Here is a 16,911-nt window from a genome sequence, read left to right on the forward strand (position 1 = left end):
AGTTACTTATCCTATCTCTGGGATAGTCTCAGCTCAATCTCACAAAGTCAAGAGTCAAAATGAAAAGTTTCAAACCTTGTTGGCATCATAGTCTTGAAGTCTTCTCCTGAAGGCCAATCTTTCAATTTTAAAACAACTGTTTCTCCACTTTTGTTTTTCTGCCGTTCTATAAGGAATGCAGTTAATTACTAAAAGGGTAATTTCTGTCTTTTTACTAACATTTGGAGAGAAAGAAATGTAAATGAATGAATGATTTGATAGTTGCACATTACATGCTTAATGAAAGCTTGCTTATTGACTTATTACTTATGTAGTATTAAAACCTTTGTTCCTTTTATACGTCAACAGAATTCATTCAATTACCCACTTGTAATATCTCAAAAATTGTTTTTAAAAATCTTGGTAACATCACAATCGTACATTTACACTTTTAATTTTCAAAGTATTTTACATAAATAATTCAATTTTCACAAGCTTATGGAACTGCCAAACATTTCTCCATAAATAAAACAGTATAAACGGCATCTTTAAGGTCAAAGGAAATTAGTGTTGGAGACAGGGATTAGGACCCAGTATTTTGTTTCCAATTACTTGTTTCTTTTTTTTTAGACAACAACGTAAAACAGATCTTTCAAAGACTAAAAACCTGTTAAGTTACATTTGGAATATATCATTTTGAAGGAGTACAACAGAGAAAATAGTAAAATAAAAACCAACGTACTTGAAACTTCTTCAAAACCATCCCAGAATTCCTTAACATTGGCATTTGAAATGATGCTATCTTTGCAGTTCAGGAGATCAGCTTGGTGGTCTCCAAAATCAAGACTAATTGATTCCGCCTTCCATAGGCTAATGTTCATTTTCTTATGCACACCAGAAACCACTGCAGGCTTATAAATAAATAGATAAATAAATAACAGTTAAAAGATATACAGACTTTCTTTTTTTTTGAGACAGTCTCCTTCTCTTACCCAGGCTGGAGGGCAGTAGCCTGATCATACCTTAGTGTAGCCCTTTGGGCTCAAGTAATCCTTTCGCCTCAGCCTCTTCAGTAGCTTCAACTATTAAATTTCAAGCCTAATGAGTGATTCTCTGAAAGTTAATGTCTCCTTTGAAATTACATAAATTCAAATTCCCTCAAAGCTTTCTTACATTTGCTGGTGGGGTAGGGGAGGAAGGGGATGGAGATGTCCTCTCCACCCAAATTCCCTAAAAGCTTTCTAATAACCCGGGAACCAGTAATGGAAGATTTATAACTTCTAGAACTACAGTAAATGATATAAAAATATATCTAAGATTGGCCGGGCGCAGTGGCTCAAGCCTGTAATCCCAGCACTTTGGGAGGCCGAGGCGGGTGGATCACTAGGTCAAGAGATCGAGACCATCCTGGTCAACATGGTGAAACCCCATCTCTACTAAAAAACTACAAAAAATTAGCTGGGCATGGTGGCACGTGCCTGTAATCCCATCTACTCAGGAGGCTGAGGCAGGAGAATTGCCTGAATCCAGGAGGAGGAGGTTGCGGTGAGCCGAGATCGCGCCATTGCACTCCAGCCTGGGTAACAAGAGCGAAACTCCGTCTCAAAAAAAAATAAAAATAAAAATAAAAATAGGTCCAGGTATTAGTTAACTCCTGCTGGCAATTCACATATTAATTCCTAGTGCCTAGTACCTATCCAATAATATTCCTGCTATTCAGTCTTATGCTACCATTTCTTAAGGTAATCAGCAACTTGTTAAAAGCAATTTTTTTTTTTCAGACAGAGTCTCGTTCTGTCACCAGGAGCCAGGCTGGAGTGCAGTGGCACAATCTTGGCTTACTGCAACATCTGCCTCCTGGGTTCAAGCAATTCTCCTGCCTCAGCCTCCTGAGTAGCTAGGAATACAGGCATGTGCAACCACACCCAGCTGATTTTTATATTTTAGGGGAGACAGGGTTTCACCATGTTGGCCAGGATGGTCTCGATCTCTTGACCTCATGATCCACCCACCTTGGCCTCCCAAAGTGCTGGGATTACAGGCGAGGGCCACAGCGCCCAGCCCAAAAGTTAAGTAATTTTCTTTTTAAAAAGATAAGGGTTAAGCTAATTAGTATATTAAAATAATTCAAAGCAGAATTCTCAGGCTATCACAATGACCTTTTTTTTGGAGACAGGTTTTTACTTTGTTGCCTAGGCTGAAGCATAGTGGCACGATCACAGCTCACCACAGCCTGGACCTCCTGGGCTAAGGCAATCTTCCTGCCTCAGCCTCCCAAGTGGCTGGGACTACAGGCGTGAACCACCACGTCTGGCTAATTTTTGGTAGAAACAGAGGTCTCACTATGTTGCCCAGACTGCAATCAATCTTCCTGCCTTGGCCCCCAAAATGTTGGGATTATAGACGTGAGCCACAGCACCAGGCCTGTAAGGATTAGACTCCTTGGCACTGGTTTTATTCTCTTCTAACTCAACTTCTAATCCACCTTGCTGTCAGTTATTATAAAATGTCAATTTAATTATACAGATTCCACAATTAAAACTATCACCTACAGTATAAGATTAAAACTCTTTAGTACGATATATAAGTGCATTTCATAATCACTCCTCTAGCCGTCTCCTTACCACTCTCTCCCATGAGCCCTCATCTATGTTGCTGATAATCACACCTACTCAGAGAGTTCCCTAACACTTGATGTTTTTGTATATGTCAAGCCTCTTGTCCATCTAGCAATAACTTCACTTAACTTCTAAAGAATCAATTTAGACTAGCCTTTTTGAACTAGTAATTTCCTACCTTTGAGATTTCCTTTTCTGGGTTCTCATAGGGCCTTGAACAAAGTTCTTAAAACAACATACTTATGAAAACAATTATTTGTTTGATTCTTTTGTACCTCAAAAGCCCACACAAATAAAATTTCAGCCCAGTAATGTCATCAGGGCTTCAAGAAGACACAGGTAAAAAAGACATGCTACAACTTGTGTATGTGCAATGCACAGTATGTACTTCTTTTCTGGGGACACAGATTCAGCTTTCATCAGATTTTGAAAGGGGTTAGTTATCTAAAAAGATCAAGAAGCACTGCACTAAAACGGTTCTTACTCATTTGTACATAGCTTACTCATTTTTATATTCTTAATGCCTATAACATAGACTGGATCTTATTAGATGCTCAATAACAGTTGAATGAACAAAGTAAACATTTTCCAGAAAACAAGAAATTTAACAAAATGATATACTGTCATATAAATACTTAAATTTGTTGATAATTTTTGCATTAATGTAAATTGCCATCTGAAATGTGTATCAAACATTATCAAAACTTTTGTTCAACAGAAAATCATTTATATTAGAGGAGAATGAAATAATGTAGTTTGTCATTAAAGATTTGATGAACTAATTTGTAAGTAAATGGTCTATATATAAATATTAAAGACAAAAATACCTATATAGGTTCATGAAAAAATGCTAATATTGATTAACATTTTAATAGTAGAAATGGATCTACTAACTGGACTAAAATACCAATCTAAAAAAGAGGAAAAAGGAACTACATTTTGTAAAAAAAATAAAATAAAACAATCAATGCTCTCCTGTTAATTCATATTAAATCTGGCCAAAAACAGGAATTGAGAAACAATCATTCTAACAATCTTTTTGGTAGTTTTGATATCTTATTGCCCCCAAAATGTGTTAAGTACTATTTCTTCTCCCCTCTATTTCTATCCCTAAGGAGGGAGCCATTCTATTTAATAAGCTTCAGTTCCAGCAAGAGTGTTCTTAATCAGCCTAAAATACACACCTGTCCTTGTTTCCAACATTCTTTGAAAAGTTTCCAGTTATTGCTATTCTTGTAGTCCTTAAGCCATAAAATATGCTTCTCACAGATCCAAGAATGTGGTATATCACTGTACAATTTATTATTTTCATCCACTGCAGATATTCTGCTTTCTTCAGGCTCTTCTTTAAGCTCTGGTTTTACATTTATCTTGGAGGTCTTACTTGGTGGAATTTTGTTTTCAACAACTGAAGCAATTATGTCATCAAGAATGTTAGGCATAGTCCGTCCACTTTTGCTACTCTATTAAGGAAAAACAAACAAAAATCTGTTTTGACAGAAAACATATACATTTTCCTCCAACAGACTTGTTTTTTAAACAATACCCCTACACTCCAGAATATGCAGTTATCTTAGTAGATATTACTTCCTATATTCCCGACAAAATGCAAACCAGAAGTTTGATTGTGTGAAAACTGCCAGGTCTGCAAAACTTCCTGCCTTTTACATTATTATAGGCCTGGGACAGAGAATACAGGTAGATGGCACTCCCCCATATATATATAATATATGTATGTGTGTGTGTGTGTACATATATATATATAAGCATATGGGGTGGGGGGGGGCAATCATGCCTGTAATCCTAGGGAGACAAGAGTCATACTCTGTCGCCCTTGCTAGAGTAGAGTGGCGCGATCTCGGATCACTACAACCTCTGCCTCCCAGGTTCACGTGATTCTCCTGCCTCAGCCTCGGGAGTAGTTGGGATTACAAGTACACGCCACCACACCTGGCTAACCTTTGTATTTTTAGTAGAAACAGTGTTTCACCATGTTGGCCAGGCTGGTCCCGAACCCCTGACTTCAGGTAACCTGTCTACCTCAGCCTTCCAAAGTGCTAGGATTACTGGCATAAGCCACTGCGCCCAGTTCCCATATACTTTTGAAAGCAATTATACTGCTCTTCCTTTTTCCTGGTAAATAATTAAAGCAAAATTTAACTTCTAATTATTTTAAGTAACATATAACATTCACTTCATGTGGGTTTTCCCCTTCACTACACAAATAATTTCCAAATTCTAAAGGGGTATCTTAGGGTTCTTCTCGTATCAAAGAGCCCCCTCCTCCACCTTAATGCCAGCTTTCAAGGTAAAGAGAGTTATAATGCAAACAGAAACATGCCTAGCAATTTGGTACACTTGATTTCATCTGCATATTGGTAGTTCACAGCCAAAAACCAAGTCTCCAAATCATATCTATTTAAAATTTTTCCCCACATTAAAAGCAAAAATTTGGCATCACACTCACTGGGGCTCCCATTGAATATACTGGGGCAAAGGCAATGCCAGCATCTGTAGAGCCCACACGTAGCTTTCCAGCTGTTGTAGTCAGCAAATCCCGTAAGGTTGAGCCTTGTTCATTATTCTGGGACACAAGAGGTGATGTTCTGCCATTTGGAGATTCAGAGTTGTCTTGTTCTCTGTCTTCTTTAATTTGTTTTTCAAGGGTAAGTTCTTTGTTTTCTGAAATAAAAAATTTCACAGATTTTTGTTTTGTTTTGTTTGAGATGGAGTCTTGCTCTGTCACCCAGGCTGAAGTGCAGTGGCATGACCTCGGCTCACTAAAACCTCTGCCTCCCAGGTTCAAATGATTCACCTGTTTCAGCTTCCCAAGTAGCTGGGACTACCGGCATGCATCCCCACACCCGGCTAATTTTTCTGTATTTTTAGTAGAGATGGGGTTTCACCATGTTGGTCAGGCTGGTCTTGAATACCTGACCTCAAATGATCTGCCCACCTTGGCCTCCCAAAGTGCTGGGATTACAGGCGTGAACCACCGTGCCCCATTGTTACAAATTTGAATTCTATTAAGCATGGTGCTAAAGTAGAGACACAACTGGCCCCCTGCATTGCATAGCGGAAGATAAAAACTGAAGGCAGCATTGTGATTTATTCAGTTAAACACAAACTTGAGGATGAGTTAGACCCTTCAAAATGTATTCAAACAATTTAAATATAAAAAGACCTTCCTTGATATTTAAGATAAGTTTACATATGTTGCAAATGAAAAACACTGTGGCAAAGACAGGTAGAAAATACAGGTAAGTTGGCTGGGCAGGTGGCTCACACTTGTAATCCCAGCACTTTGGGAGGCCAAGATGGGCAGATTACTTGAGGTCAGGAGTTCGAGACCAGCCTGGCCAACATGCTGAAACCCCATCTCTACTAAAAATTAAAACATTAGCTGGGTATTGTGGCACATGCCTGTAATCCCAGCTACTCGGGAGGCTAAGGCACGAGAATTGCTGGAACCCAGGAGGTGGGGGCAGAGGCTGCAGTGGGCTGAGATTGTGCCATTTCACTCCAGCCTGGGCATAGAGACTCTGTCTTAAAAAAAAAAAAAAAAAATACAGGTAAGTTACACATCTAGTGCTCTGGTGGCTTTATCAATATGCTCATCCACAAACAATTCTGTAACTAACTTCCATATGTAGTCAAAGGAAGGCTAACGCTGGAAGGCTGGGTGTGGTGGCTCACATCTGTAATCCCAGCACTCTGGGAAGACGAGGTAGGTAGATTGCTTGAGCCCAGCAGTTCAAGATTAGTCTGGGCAATATGGCAAAACTTCATGTTACACACACACACACACACACACACACACACACACACACACACTTGGCCAGGCATGGTGGCTCACGCCTGTAATCCCAGCACTTTGGGAGGCCGCGGCAGATGGATTACCTGAGGTCCGGAGTTTGAGACCAGCCTGGGCAACATGGTTGAAGCACTGTCTCTTCTAAAAACAAAAAATTAGTTGGGCATGGTGGTGCATGCCTTTAGTCTCAGCTACTCGGGAGGCTGGGGTAGGAGAATCACTTAAACCTGGGAGGCGGAAGTTGTAGTGAGCTGAGATTGTGCCATGGCACTCCAGACTGGGCAACAAGAGCGAAACTCCTTTCCCCAACCCCCCAAAAAGAAAAAATTAGGCATGGTGGTACATGCCTGTAGTCCCTGCTATTTGGGAGGCCAAACTGGGAGGATCACCTGAGCCTGAGAGGTCAAGGCTGCAGTGAGCCATGATTGTGCCACTGCACTCCAACCTAGGTGATAGTCTCAAAACAAAGAAAACAACAACAACAAAAAGGCTAGTTCCTAAAAAGACAAAATGTTTACAGTGAACCTAAGCTATAATTCAAGCAGAAGACCAAAGTAAATTATTTACCTTAACATTAACAGTACCTGTACAATAATACATTGTTGGTTAGAAATACTGTACTCCTTGGAAACCTGGATAGTATCAATTAAAAAAAAAAAAAAAGAAATACTATACTCCTCTCACACATACCTAGATAATCAATGATGTTTACCTTTTTTTTCCTCTCTGGCTTTTTGCTCTGCAAGATCTGCTAACCAGTGCAGTGGTGACTGGGATTCTGGAGGAGTTAACTTGTTATCTGTGCCTACATCACTCTCTGGGCTGCTGCTGCCATTTTTCTCAGACTTCTGAGGAGTATTTTGCTGCTGAGACTCAGGCATGCACAGAGAAATTTTATTACCATGATTAAGAACATTCTGTAAAACCTACAGAGGTAGAACAATTACATTTTTAAACACTTTCTTCAATTATTCAATTAGTAGCATAGATATAAGAAATTTACACACAAACACAGAAAACATAAGTCATATACAAGTCCTATATCAAATTTCAAATACGTATCTTTAGCCATAGATTTTATTTGAATAATCAGATTCTTTACTCACTTGAGATACACCATTCATTGCAGGAAAATTTCCAACTTGTGAATTCTGTTTGTTAGTACAATGACAATGAGATTTAATACCATATTTTTCCCTAAGAGTGTGCATGGCATCTAGAAGATCTGTCAAAACTACAAAATAAAATGGTGGTTAATAAAAAGATTACCACTAGTTATTAATGCTGTAAAATTTTTTTCTTACAATACTTTATATTATAATATGGAACAATGGAAGTTTTCTTGTGCCCTTTAAATTTCTTCCATTTTTCTCCATTCTCTTCCATCTATTACAGGTTTGATTATTCAACCAAATTTATGTTCTCTATTCTTTTATCTCCTACCTCTATTAAAAATTAGATATGCTCAAAATCTGTAAAAAGCTTTCATTGGAAATCTAATAGGCCTTTTCATTACACTCTAGCTTTCCCCTTTTAATGGTGAACTTTCTTCATAAGTGAGGCTTGGACTTGTCTTCTGAGCTTTATTACACAGAGGATTTCCAATAACTGAGCAAGATAATTAATCAATACTAGTTAAACCTCCTCTCTCTCCATCCAGTTATACTTCTCGATACTCCCTTAAGTGTTCCTTTAGTCTGGAGCAACCAAGAGCAGTTATATTACATGAAGAAGGTATATTTATACTTACTAGAACCAGGTATAATTTGGGTTGGCATTAAATGTTTGTGATCATGAGGCTGTCCCTTCACACACTTCATCCAAGCATATAGTTCTTTATCTGTAAGATAATACGCCTTGTTGTATATCACACTCATGGTTTCATAGGTATAAATTGATGGTGTAAAGAACTTAACGATTATATAAAATGTCTCACTGGCTAGAGTTACAGCCAATGAGGAAAAAAAAATTAAAAAAAGAAAATGTCAATGATATGCTTTAGAAGTTTGGTTCTGAAACAAGTCAGGAAAAACAGTTCCACCATTCCCTGAATTTTTTTTTTTTAAAATATATATTTTTTTAACTTTTTTTTTTTTAAGAGACAGGGTTTCACCACGTTGGTCAGGCTGGTCTTGAACTCCTGACCTCAGGTGATCCGCCTGCCTCGGCCTCCCAAAGTGCTGGGATTACAGGCGTGAGCCACCGCGCCCGGCCCATTCCCTGAATTTTGTAAAAACAGTGATGCAAAATGGATATAATAGCCTTTTCTAAAATTACCGGTTATTATTGTTATTAGTCACCTCTATCTTCTCTATAGCTAATCTCCTTTTATCTCATAGCTGTTTTCTGTGCCAAACAGAATTTTTGCCTGATCCTAGTACATCAGACTGACACAGTTTGAGATGACTGTTAATTCATTTTCCTCTTATGCTTCAAAGACATAGAGGAACATGAGACATGTGAAAAAGCTGGTACCATATAGTTATTAATTGCTATTGCTGACTTCAAGTAAGGTTTCATCCCTAAAGTTGTAAACAATTAAGGCACAGCATAGGGCATAATATAAAGATTAAATGTGTTTGATACCTTGATCTCAAGAACTTTCTCTATAAATTTAATGACACAGACAGCTACTTTATGAGGTAGCTATAATAGCTTCAGTGTCACAACACTCAATAAATTCAGCATTAAAAAATCTAGAACTAGGCTGGGCACGGTGGCTCACACCTGTAATCCCAGCATTTTGTGAGGCCAAGGAAGGCAGATCACTTGAGGTCAGGAGTTCAAGACCAGCCTGGCCAACATGGTGAAACTCCATCTCAACTAATAATATAAAAATTAGCCAGGCGTGGTAGCACATGCCTGTAATCCCAGTTACTTGGGAGGCCAAAGCAGGAGAATCGCTTAAATGGGGTGGGGCTGGGGGCTGAGGCTGCAGTGAGCCGAGATTGCACCATTGCACTCCAGCCTGGGCGACAGAGCAAGACTCCATCTTTAAAAAAAAAAAAAAAAAAAAAAAATCAAATCTAGAACTATTATTTCATAAAAATATACATTAAATAAAATTCATACCCAGTCTAATACTAGTTACCTTTAAAAACTTTGACTTTCCTCTGCAAAACCTACGTAACTTGCAAACATTTTATCTATTGCTTATATTTTAGAAATTTATGTTGATCACCACTCTGTGAAGCTATATATTAAACCTACTCGGCTGGGTACAGTGGCTAACGCCTGTAATCCCAGCACTTTAGGAGGCTGAGGCAGGCGGATCACGAGGTCAAGAGATCGAGAGCATCCTGGGCAACATGGTGAAACCCTGTCTCTACTAAAAATAGAAAAATCAGCTGGACATGGTGGTGGGTGCCTGTAGGCCCAGCTACTCGGGAGGCTGAGGCAGGAGAATCGCCTGAACCCAGGAGGCAGAGGTTGCAGTGAGCTGAGATTGTGCTACTGCACTCCAGCCTGGTGACAGAGCAAGACTCAGGCTCAAAAAATAAAAATTCTACTAAATCTGAGTTTTACTACAATATTTAACAATAAAATAGACACATAGATAGCACAGATAATAACCCAAGGTATAAGTTACACTTGAAAGAATGATATGGTAACTAACAGACTATACTTTCAAAATTAATACTACTATGCAAATAGCAGGCTGGGCATGGTGGCTCATGCTTGTAATCCCAGCACTTTGGGAAGCCAAGGTGGGAGGATCAACTGAGGTCAGGAGTTCGAGACAGCATGGCCAACATGTTAAAACCCCGTTTCTACTCAAAATGCAAAATTAACTAGCCTAGTGGCCCGTGTCTGTAATCCCAGCTACTGAGGAGGCTGAGGCAGGAGAATTACTTGAACCCAGGAGGCCGAGATCACGCCCCTGCATTCCAACCTGGGCAACAAGAGTGAAACTCCGTTTCAACGATATAAAAAGAAAAAAAGAAAATCAGCAGCAATATGACAATTTAGTTTTAATATAAATACTCTTTATCTTACAAAAAGAATTTATAGTAGCTCATGTATATATACATATATACAACACAGCAAAATAGAGTAAATTAAAATTAACTTTTTTAATTTGGCAAAGGAAAATCAAAAGTAATATGAAACCAGGAAAAAGGAATTTGAAATGCATGTCATGTCGTTAAGTTTCATAACAACTGAAAATGTCAAAATACATTTATTACTGTTTCATATTTTACTCATATTAACATATTTATTGCATATCCCAGAAACACTTAGCTATAGATGTTCAGCTACACTTCCACATTTGCTCAGGTTTCTTTGGTAATAAAGGGTAAGAGACTTTGGTAATCCTATCAATAGAACATAATGATTGTTCATCATGTTTCATCTACTTGGTATGCTACTCTGAAAAAAGAGCTGCCTGAAATGAAAATGACATTCACTACTTTGAGACAATCTATGCTAAGTACTTCTAATGCTTCCACAATTCTAATCCTTTTATTTCATCAGAAGTCTACTCCTAACAAAAACTCAATACCAGTTTTAGGTAGTCACTTCCAAAATTGCCTTGGATAATCTTTCTAAAACACTTCTGACTCATGTAATTACTTCCTTTTTGAGACAGGTTCTCACTGTGTTGCCCAGGGTGGAGTGCAATGATGTAATCACATCTCACTGCAGCTTCCATCTCCTGGGCTCAGGTGATTCTCCCACCTAAGCCTCCAAGGAAGCTGGGACTATAGGCACATATTAGCATGCCTAGCTGATTTTTTTTTTTTTTTTTTTTTTTGGGTAGAGATAGGTTTTTGCCATGTTGCCCAAGCTGGTCTTGAACACCTGGGCTCAAGCAATTTTTGGAGGCTTGCCCTGGCATCTCAAAGTACTGGGATTACAGGCGTGGGCCACCATACCTGGCCCACTTTCTTTTTAAAACTTTATATTACTGCTAGCTGTTTTAACAAAGAGAACACTGTTTTTGTGACATTTATTTACCTAGAAATTAGAAGTAATTGAAAAGCTGTTTCCAAATTATAAAGATTTCTTTTCTAAAAACTGGAGTCAGCCTGGGCGACATGATGAAACCCTCTCTCTAAGAAAAATACAAAAAAATTAGCCAGGTATGCTGGTATGTGCCTGTAGTCCCAGCTATTCAGGAGATTGAGGTGGGAGGATCACTTGAGCCCAGGAGTTCAAAGCTGCAGTGAGCTGAGACTGTACCACAGTATTCCCGCCTGGATGACAAGATGAGACTCTGTCTCCAAACAAAACAGAAAAACGGGGATAAATGGGGAGGGTGGCAGCATATTCTTCAACATTTTTATTTGTACGCTACAGATTAATATTTAGAAAACTCAATTTACATTTACACTAATAAGTATTCAATTGTGACTTATACGGTATGACACTGTAATTCACAAGTCCTAGAAGGACTTCAGGCTTCTACATGCTGCAGTCTTTTAAAAAAATTTTAAAGAGAGAGGGTCTTGCTCTGCCCCCTACACTGGTGTGCAGTGCTACAATCAAAGCTCAGTGTAACCTTGAACCCCTGGGCTCAAGTGATCCTCCGGCCTACGCCTCCCAAAGCACTGGGATTATAAGCATGAGCCACAGTGCCCGGCCCACACAATGAAATCAAAGCAACAAGGCCTAACCTAAATTTGGGCTACATTAAGGAACTGACTGAAATGAGACGATGGATACCCTCAAGAGGCTGATGGGTGTAGATGCAATTTAATTCTAGAAAATATAACCATTAATAAACTGTGATTACTTCTCCTCTTAAAAACAAACAAACAAAAATTCCTTAATACATTAATAATTAAGGAAGGTAGGAATAAAAAAATCATCTCATGTTCTAGATTAGTGATCCTAAAAAAAATTATTAAAAAACTTCTATTTATATAAACTTATACACCAACCTCTAGAACTCTTCCTTTCCTTTGCCTTGTAACAATCTAAGCAGACCACAAATCCACATTTTTGGCAGACCCAGTGAATGTTAAACAATGTTGCTTCACATGCATCACACATCTCCCGGACTCCTCTCACTGCTCTTTTCCAGGCAATTTTGGCTGAAATACAGAAAAAACAAAAAATTTAAAGGCAAACATGCTCTTTTCCAAGACAATTTTGGCTGAAATACAGAAGAAATAAAAATGTAAAGGCAAACGAAGAACCTTCTACACTATATTAACTAAAGACCAATAGATTTCTTGAAGTAATTAGTAATTCTCTTCAGAAGACCCACAAATGATCATAAGTGAATAATAAAAATGGCTTACATCTAAGGCAGGATTTCTCAACTCTGGCACTTTTGACATTTTCGGTTGAATAATTCTTTGTTTTGAGGGATTATTCTGTGCACTGCAGGGTGTTCAGTGGCATCTGTACCCTCTACCTACTAGATGCTTGGCAGCATATCCTTAACTCCCTCAGTTATGCAACCAAAAATGTCTCCAGTCATTGCTAAGTGTTCCCTGAGGGGCAAACCAGTAATTTTAAAAAAGGGAAAGAAAAGAAGCTAATATTTAGAGCACCTACTATGTTAGGCCCTATTTAAGAAGCTTATATAAGTTAACGTAATTAACATAACTACTTTCTAAATAAATTAATGAAATAGTTATCCTTTCAATTTTATAGACCTGCCTGATATCCACAGAGGTTATTTGCCAAAGGTAACAGTTAAACAGGAAGTAAAGCTGAGATTCCAATACAAATAATTGGGGTAGATTATATCTTTATAGGCCAAACGTTGAAATTTCACAACATGCATCCAAAGCAGGTTTAACACATTAATTTATGTTGCAATGGCAGAAATAGCAAAATACTATCGTGATTTCATAAATGGTTAACTGACTCAATTCACCTTCTACAGGAAAATACATGTAACCTTAAATACATATTGGCAGCCAGGCGCGGTGGCTCAAGTCTGTAATCCCAGCACTTTGGGAGGCCGAGGTGGGCGGATCATGAGGTCAAGAGATCGAAACCATCCTGGCCAACATGGTGAAACCCCATCTCTACTAAAAATACAAAAAAAAATTAGCTGGGCGTGGTGGCGTGTGCCTGTAGTCCCAGCTACCCAGGAGGCTGAGGCAGGAGAATTGCTTGAACCTGCGAGGCGAAGGTTGCAGTGAGCCGAGATCACCACTGCACTCCAGCCTGGTGCCTGGTGACACAGTGAGACTCTGTCTCAAAAAAACAAAACAAAACAAAAAACATACTGGTACATTCCTTTGTAAAAAGGTATCATCATAATTAAAAATCAGCACGATAAGATTAGGGATTTCTTTCATAGATCAAACATAATTCAAAGAGAAATTCTTGAAATAAAATTTGTACAGTTCATATTATATTTAACTTCCTTACCATCCTTTTTCACCCATGACAAAGCTGTTTTTTCAGATGTTACTAATTGACAGAACTTATCACCTATTATATCCAAGATATATTTAGAAGTTTCTATATCTAGTTCATCATCTTCATAATTTTCATGTGTCCACAAACTCATAGCTTCATCATCATATTGGTCAGGAGAAGAGAAACCATCTATTCTAACTACTCCGTTTTTACTAAATGACAACCTGAAATATTAAAACATAAAAGCATTAGGTACCAACATATTAAGAAAACATAAGTCCAGTTTTTAAAGTTGTAAATTTATCATTGTTTATACTGCATTATAAAATATGAATTACACTGAAAACAGGAATACAGGTTAATTCTTCACACATTAATTATTGAATTAATTTAAAAAACTAATGGCGTTATGCAAATGGCAATAAGTAGTGCCAGTCTTTGGTTATTTCAAGAAATAAAATCACATATGCTTAATTACTTAACTTGAACAAAATAAAACTGTTTAAGTGTTTGACGAGTAACACGAGTGAAAATGTGGGCCCAATGTTGCCCAGAGCAATGCTATTATTTTATACATAACCTAAATCAGGAATCATTAAAGCTGAAATGGCCTAAATCACCTTAAGACTTTGACCAGGAGGACTTTAAAAATGCCAAATACAGATAGATACATTTTCATTCACTGACACGTTATTAAAGTGATTTAGGAGACCAAGAATGAAATTCTTAATAGTTTTATAGGAACTGCATTAATGTGCTTACTTGCTCTGAGCTTCTCATGTCCAAATAACTACTCTATTCAGAGAAGTTTATGGTAAATGGAAGGCAAAACTACCATTTTCTTACTGGCTGGTGGTTATTTCTCAATTATCTTGTACTTAACTCTCTTTACTCTCAAATAGGTGATGTCTAAAATACAAGTCATACTGTATTTTTCATATGAATAGCAACACTTCTTTTATTCCTATTTTTTGTCTTTATTATCAAGTTTCCTTCTTTTTAAATGAAATTTCTCCTTTTGTCATACCCCAGCATCTTATTTTGACTTTATGTTACAATCTTTGCCTGAACATTTCTTTCCTTCAGACCTAGATTTTCTTATCACCTCAAACCTACTTTGCTTTTGATTCCTTTATTCATCTTTTCTGCACTTCCATATGTACTACCTCCTATAATTATTCCCTGAAGTTGTCTGTCCTTTGGGGACTGCTGGCTACAAAGGAAGAAAGATAACTTGGTCCATTCTTATCAATATGTATTTTTGGATGTCTATACTTGGCTACCAGCATATTGTACTAAGCAGAATAAAGTATCTCAACTTCTTAGGAAGATAATTACAGCTAACAACAGAGCATTTCATATGTGCATGGAACTACGTTAAGGACCTGGGATACTTTATCTCATTTAACCTTCATTAAACCTCTCTTAGGTAGGTACTAACATTTACATTTTGCAGATGAGACAGGCTTAGTTGTAGTCCTACCATAGTTAAACTCGTATAGGAACTAAGGGACAGAGATGGAATTTACAACTAGAAATGACTGATTCTGGAGTGTGACATGTTAATTAGTCTTTACTGTCTGGGTTATCCAACTATTCTCTCCCCCAGCCCAACTATTCTTTATTTGAACTCTTACAAGTCCACCTTAAAGTTTTTAACTTTAAAATATTACTTGGTAATATCTATATTAAATTACTATATAGGTTAACAACTGTTAAGTGGTTTTCATATTTTACTACAATAACGTTAAAATATGACAGGGTACTAACAAATCCTCCTTGTCATTTGGTAACTTTTTTTTTGAGATGGCGCTTCACTTTTGTTGCAGCAACGGCGCAATCTCGGCTCACTGTAACCACTGCCTCCTAGGTTGAAGCTATTCTCCTTCCTCAGCCTCCTGAGTAGTTGGGATTATACTTATGCACCACCATGTCTGGCTAGTGTTGTATTTTTAGTAGAGACAGAGTTTCTCCATGTTGGTCAGGCTGGTCTCAAACTTCCAACCCCAGGTGATCCATCTGCCTTGGCCTCCCAAAGTGCTGGGATTACATGCGTGAGCCACTGCACCTGGCCATTTTATAACTTATAATTACAGCTACAAATGTTTCATGTATGTTTGACAAAAGTATGGGTACCACAATGTAATGTAATGGCTTCAGTTTAACTGCCTAGATTGTTTACCTAGATTTAAAGTCTGTGATTATTAGCTAAAGTAAAGAGAGAAATATTAAATTATTTTGGCCAAAGTATAAAACATTTTTTAAAATCCTTAAATAAAAAACTGTTATTTGCTATCATGTTCTTAAAAAAAATCATTTTCTTATTAAGAATAAATCTCAGAATAGAAAGGTCATACGAAACATGAGTAATAATGTATTTAGTGTAATAGTTAGAAATTGTTAAAATTTAGTACAAAAATGTTTAATGCTCTTTTATAGTGTTTCAGAAACATGGAGACTCACAAAGACTCATCCCCCCATCCAAAGGGACACTCAGAATTATCATTTCTAATATAAAATCAATAAATTATTTTTTTCATAATTTCATATTTTCACTTACCGTCTAAAGTAGTAAAATCTACAAAATACCGGTGAGTGAGCTGGTTCTTCTCCTTTTTTACTGCGAATAAGTCTGCATTCTCGGCACTTTTGTAAATTAGGCCCTATCTCACAGCAGGAGTCATCCTGTAAAAAGGATTCCCCAGTTTGCTTCAGCTTCTTGACTTTACGCCAATCTTTTAATACTGAACGAGGAATGCCAGCTGTAAAATCAGTAGGAAAGTTTTAGCAAGATTATGCTTTGTAGAAAGTTAAACTCCTTGAGATGAAATTCAAGTCAGTTACACAACTGTGATAATACAGTAAGACCGCAGTGAAGAAGCAAAGACATTAAGAGCTCTAGGTACCAACTAATGACTAAAAAGTCTGCAGCAGCATTTCTATTGACTTACTATACAATTCTACTAACCAAATGAACCAATCTTATGTCAGTGTACTGAAAATGCAGAACTAAGTTTTCCAGCTGCTTGAACTCTTTAAATATTAAATATTCATATAGTATAATGCAATCATGAGAATTATTTATATACTGTGTATATCAATAAGTGAAAATACAGTACTTCTATACCAAAAGTTGGTTTATGTAGAAGAAAGCTCTTTCAAGATCGACACTAA

At 37.5% G+C, this 16,911-nt stretch overlaps 1 protein-coding gene across 8 annotated transcripts in view; it reads right to left on the bottom strand.

Moving 5' to 3' along the window:
• The window catches only part of JMJD1C (jumonji domain containing 1C), a 352,145-nt gene that overhangs the window by 17,662 nt on the left and 317,572 nt on the right, over positions 1 to 16,911 (bottom strand). For 7 of the 8 annotated variants that reach the window (XM_032252654.1, XM_032252661.1, XM_032252659.1 and 4 more), the window contains 10 exons: positions 16,298 to 16,499; positions 13,747 to 13,961; positions 12,297 to 12,449; positions 8,162 to 8,251; positions 7,518 to 7,645; positions 7,124 to 7,337; positions 5,065 to 5,279; positions 3,782 to 4,060; positions 722 to 890; positions 76 to 166 (listed from right to left, as the gene is read on the bottom strand). In XM_032252654.1, coding sequence (XP_032108545.1) covers positions 76 to 166; positions 722 to 890; positions 3,782 to 4,060; positions 5,065 to 5,279; positions 7,124 to 7,337; positions 7,518 to 7,645; positions 8,162 to 8,251; positions 12,297 to 12,449; positions 13,747 to 13,961; positions 16,298 to 16,499 — 1,756 coding nt within the window. Of the gene's footprint in view, positions 1 to 75; positions 167 to 721; positions 891 to 3,781; positions 4,061 to 5,064; positions 5,282 to 7,123; positions 7,338 to 7,517; positions 7,646 to 8,161; positions 8,252 to 12,296; positions 12,450 to 13,746; positions 13,962 to 16,297; positions 16,500 to 16,911 lie in introns of those variants that run through there. The other variant, XM_032252660.1, reaches the window with a different exon arrangement.

Source organism: Sapajus apella, unplaced genomic scaffold, assembly GCF_009761245.1.
Source record: "Sapajus apella isolate SASKATOON/1434 unplaced genomic scaffold, GSC_monkey_1.0 scaffold78, whole genome shotgun sequence".
In the NCBI taxonomy this organism is placed as follows: Eukaryota; Metazoa; Chordata; class Mammalia; order Primates; family Cebidae; genus Sapajus; species Sapajus apella.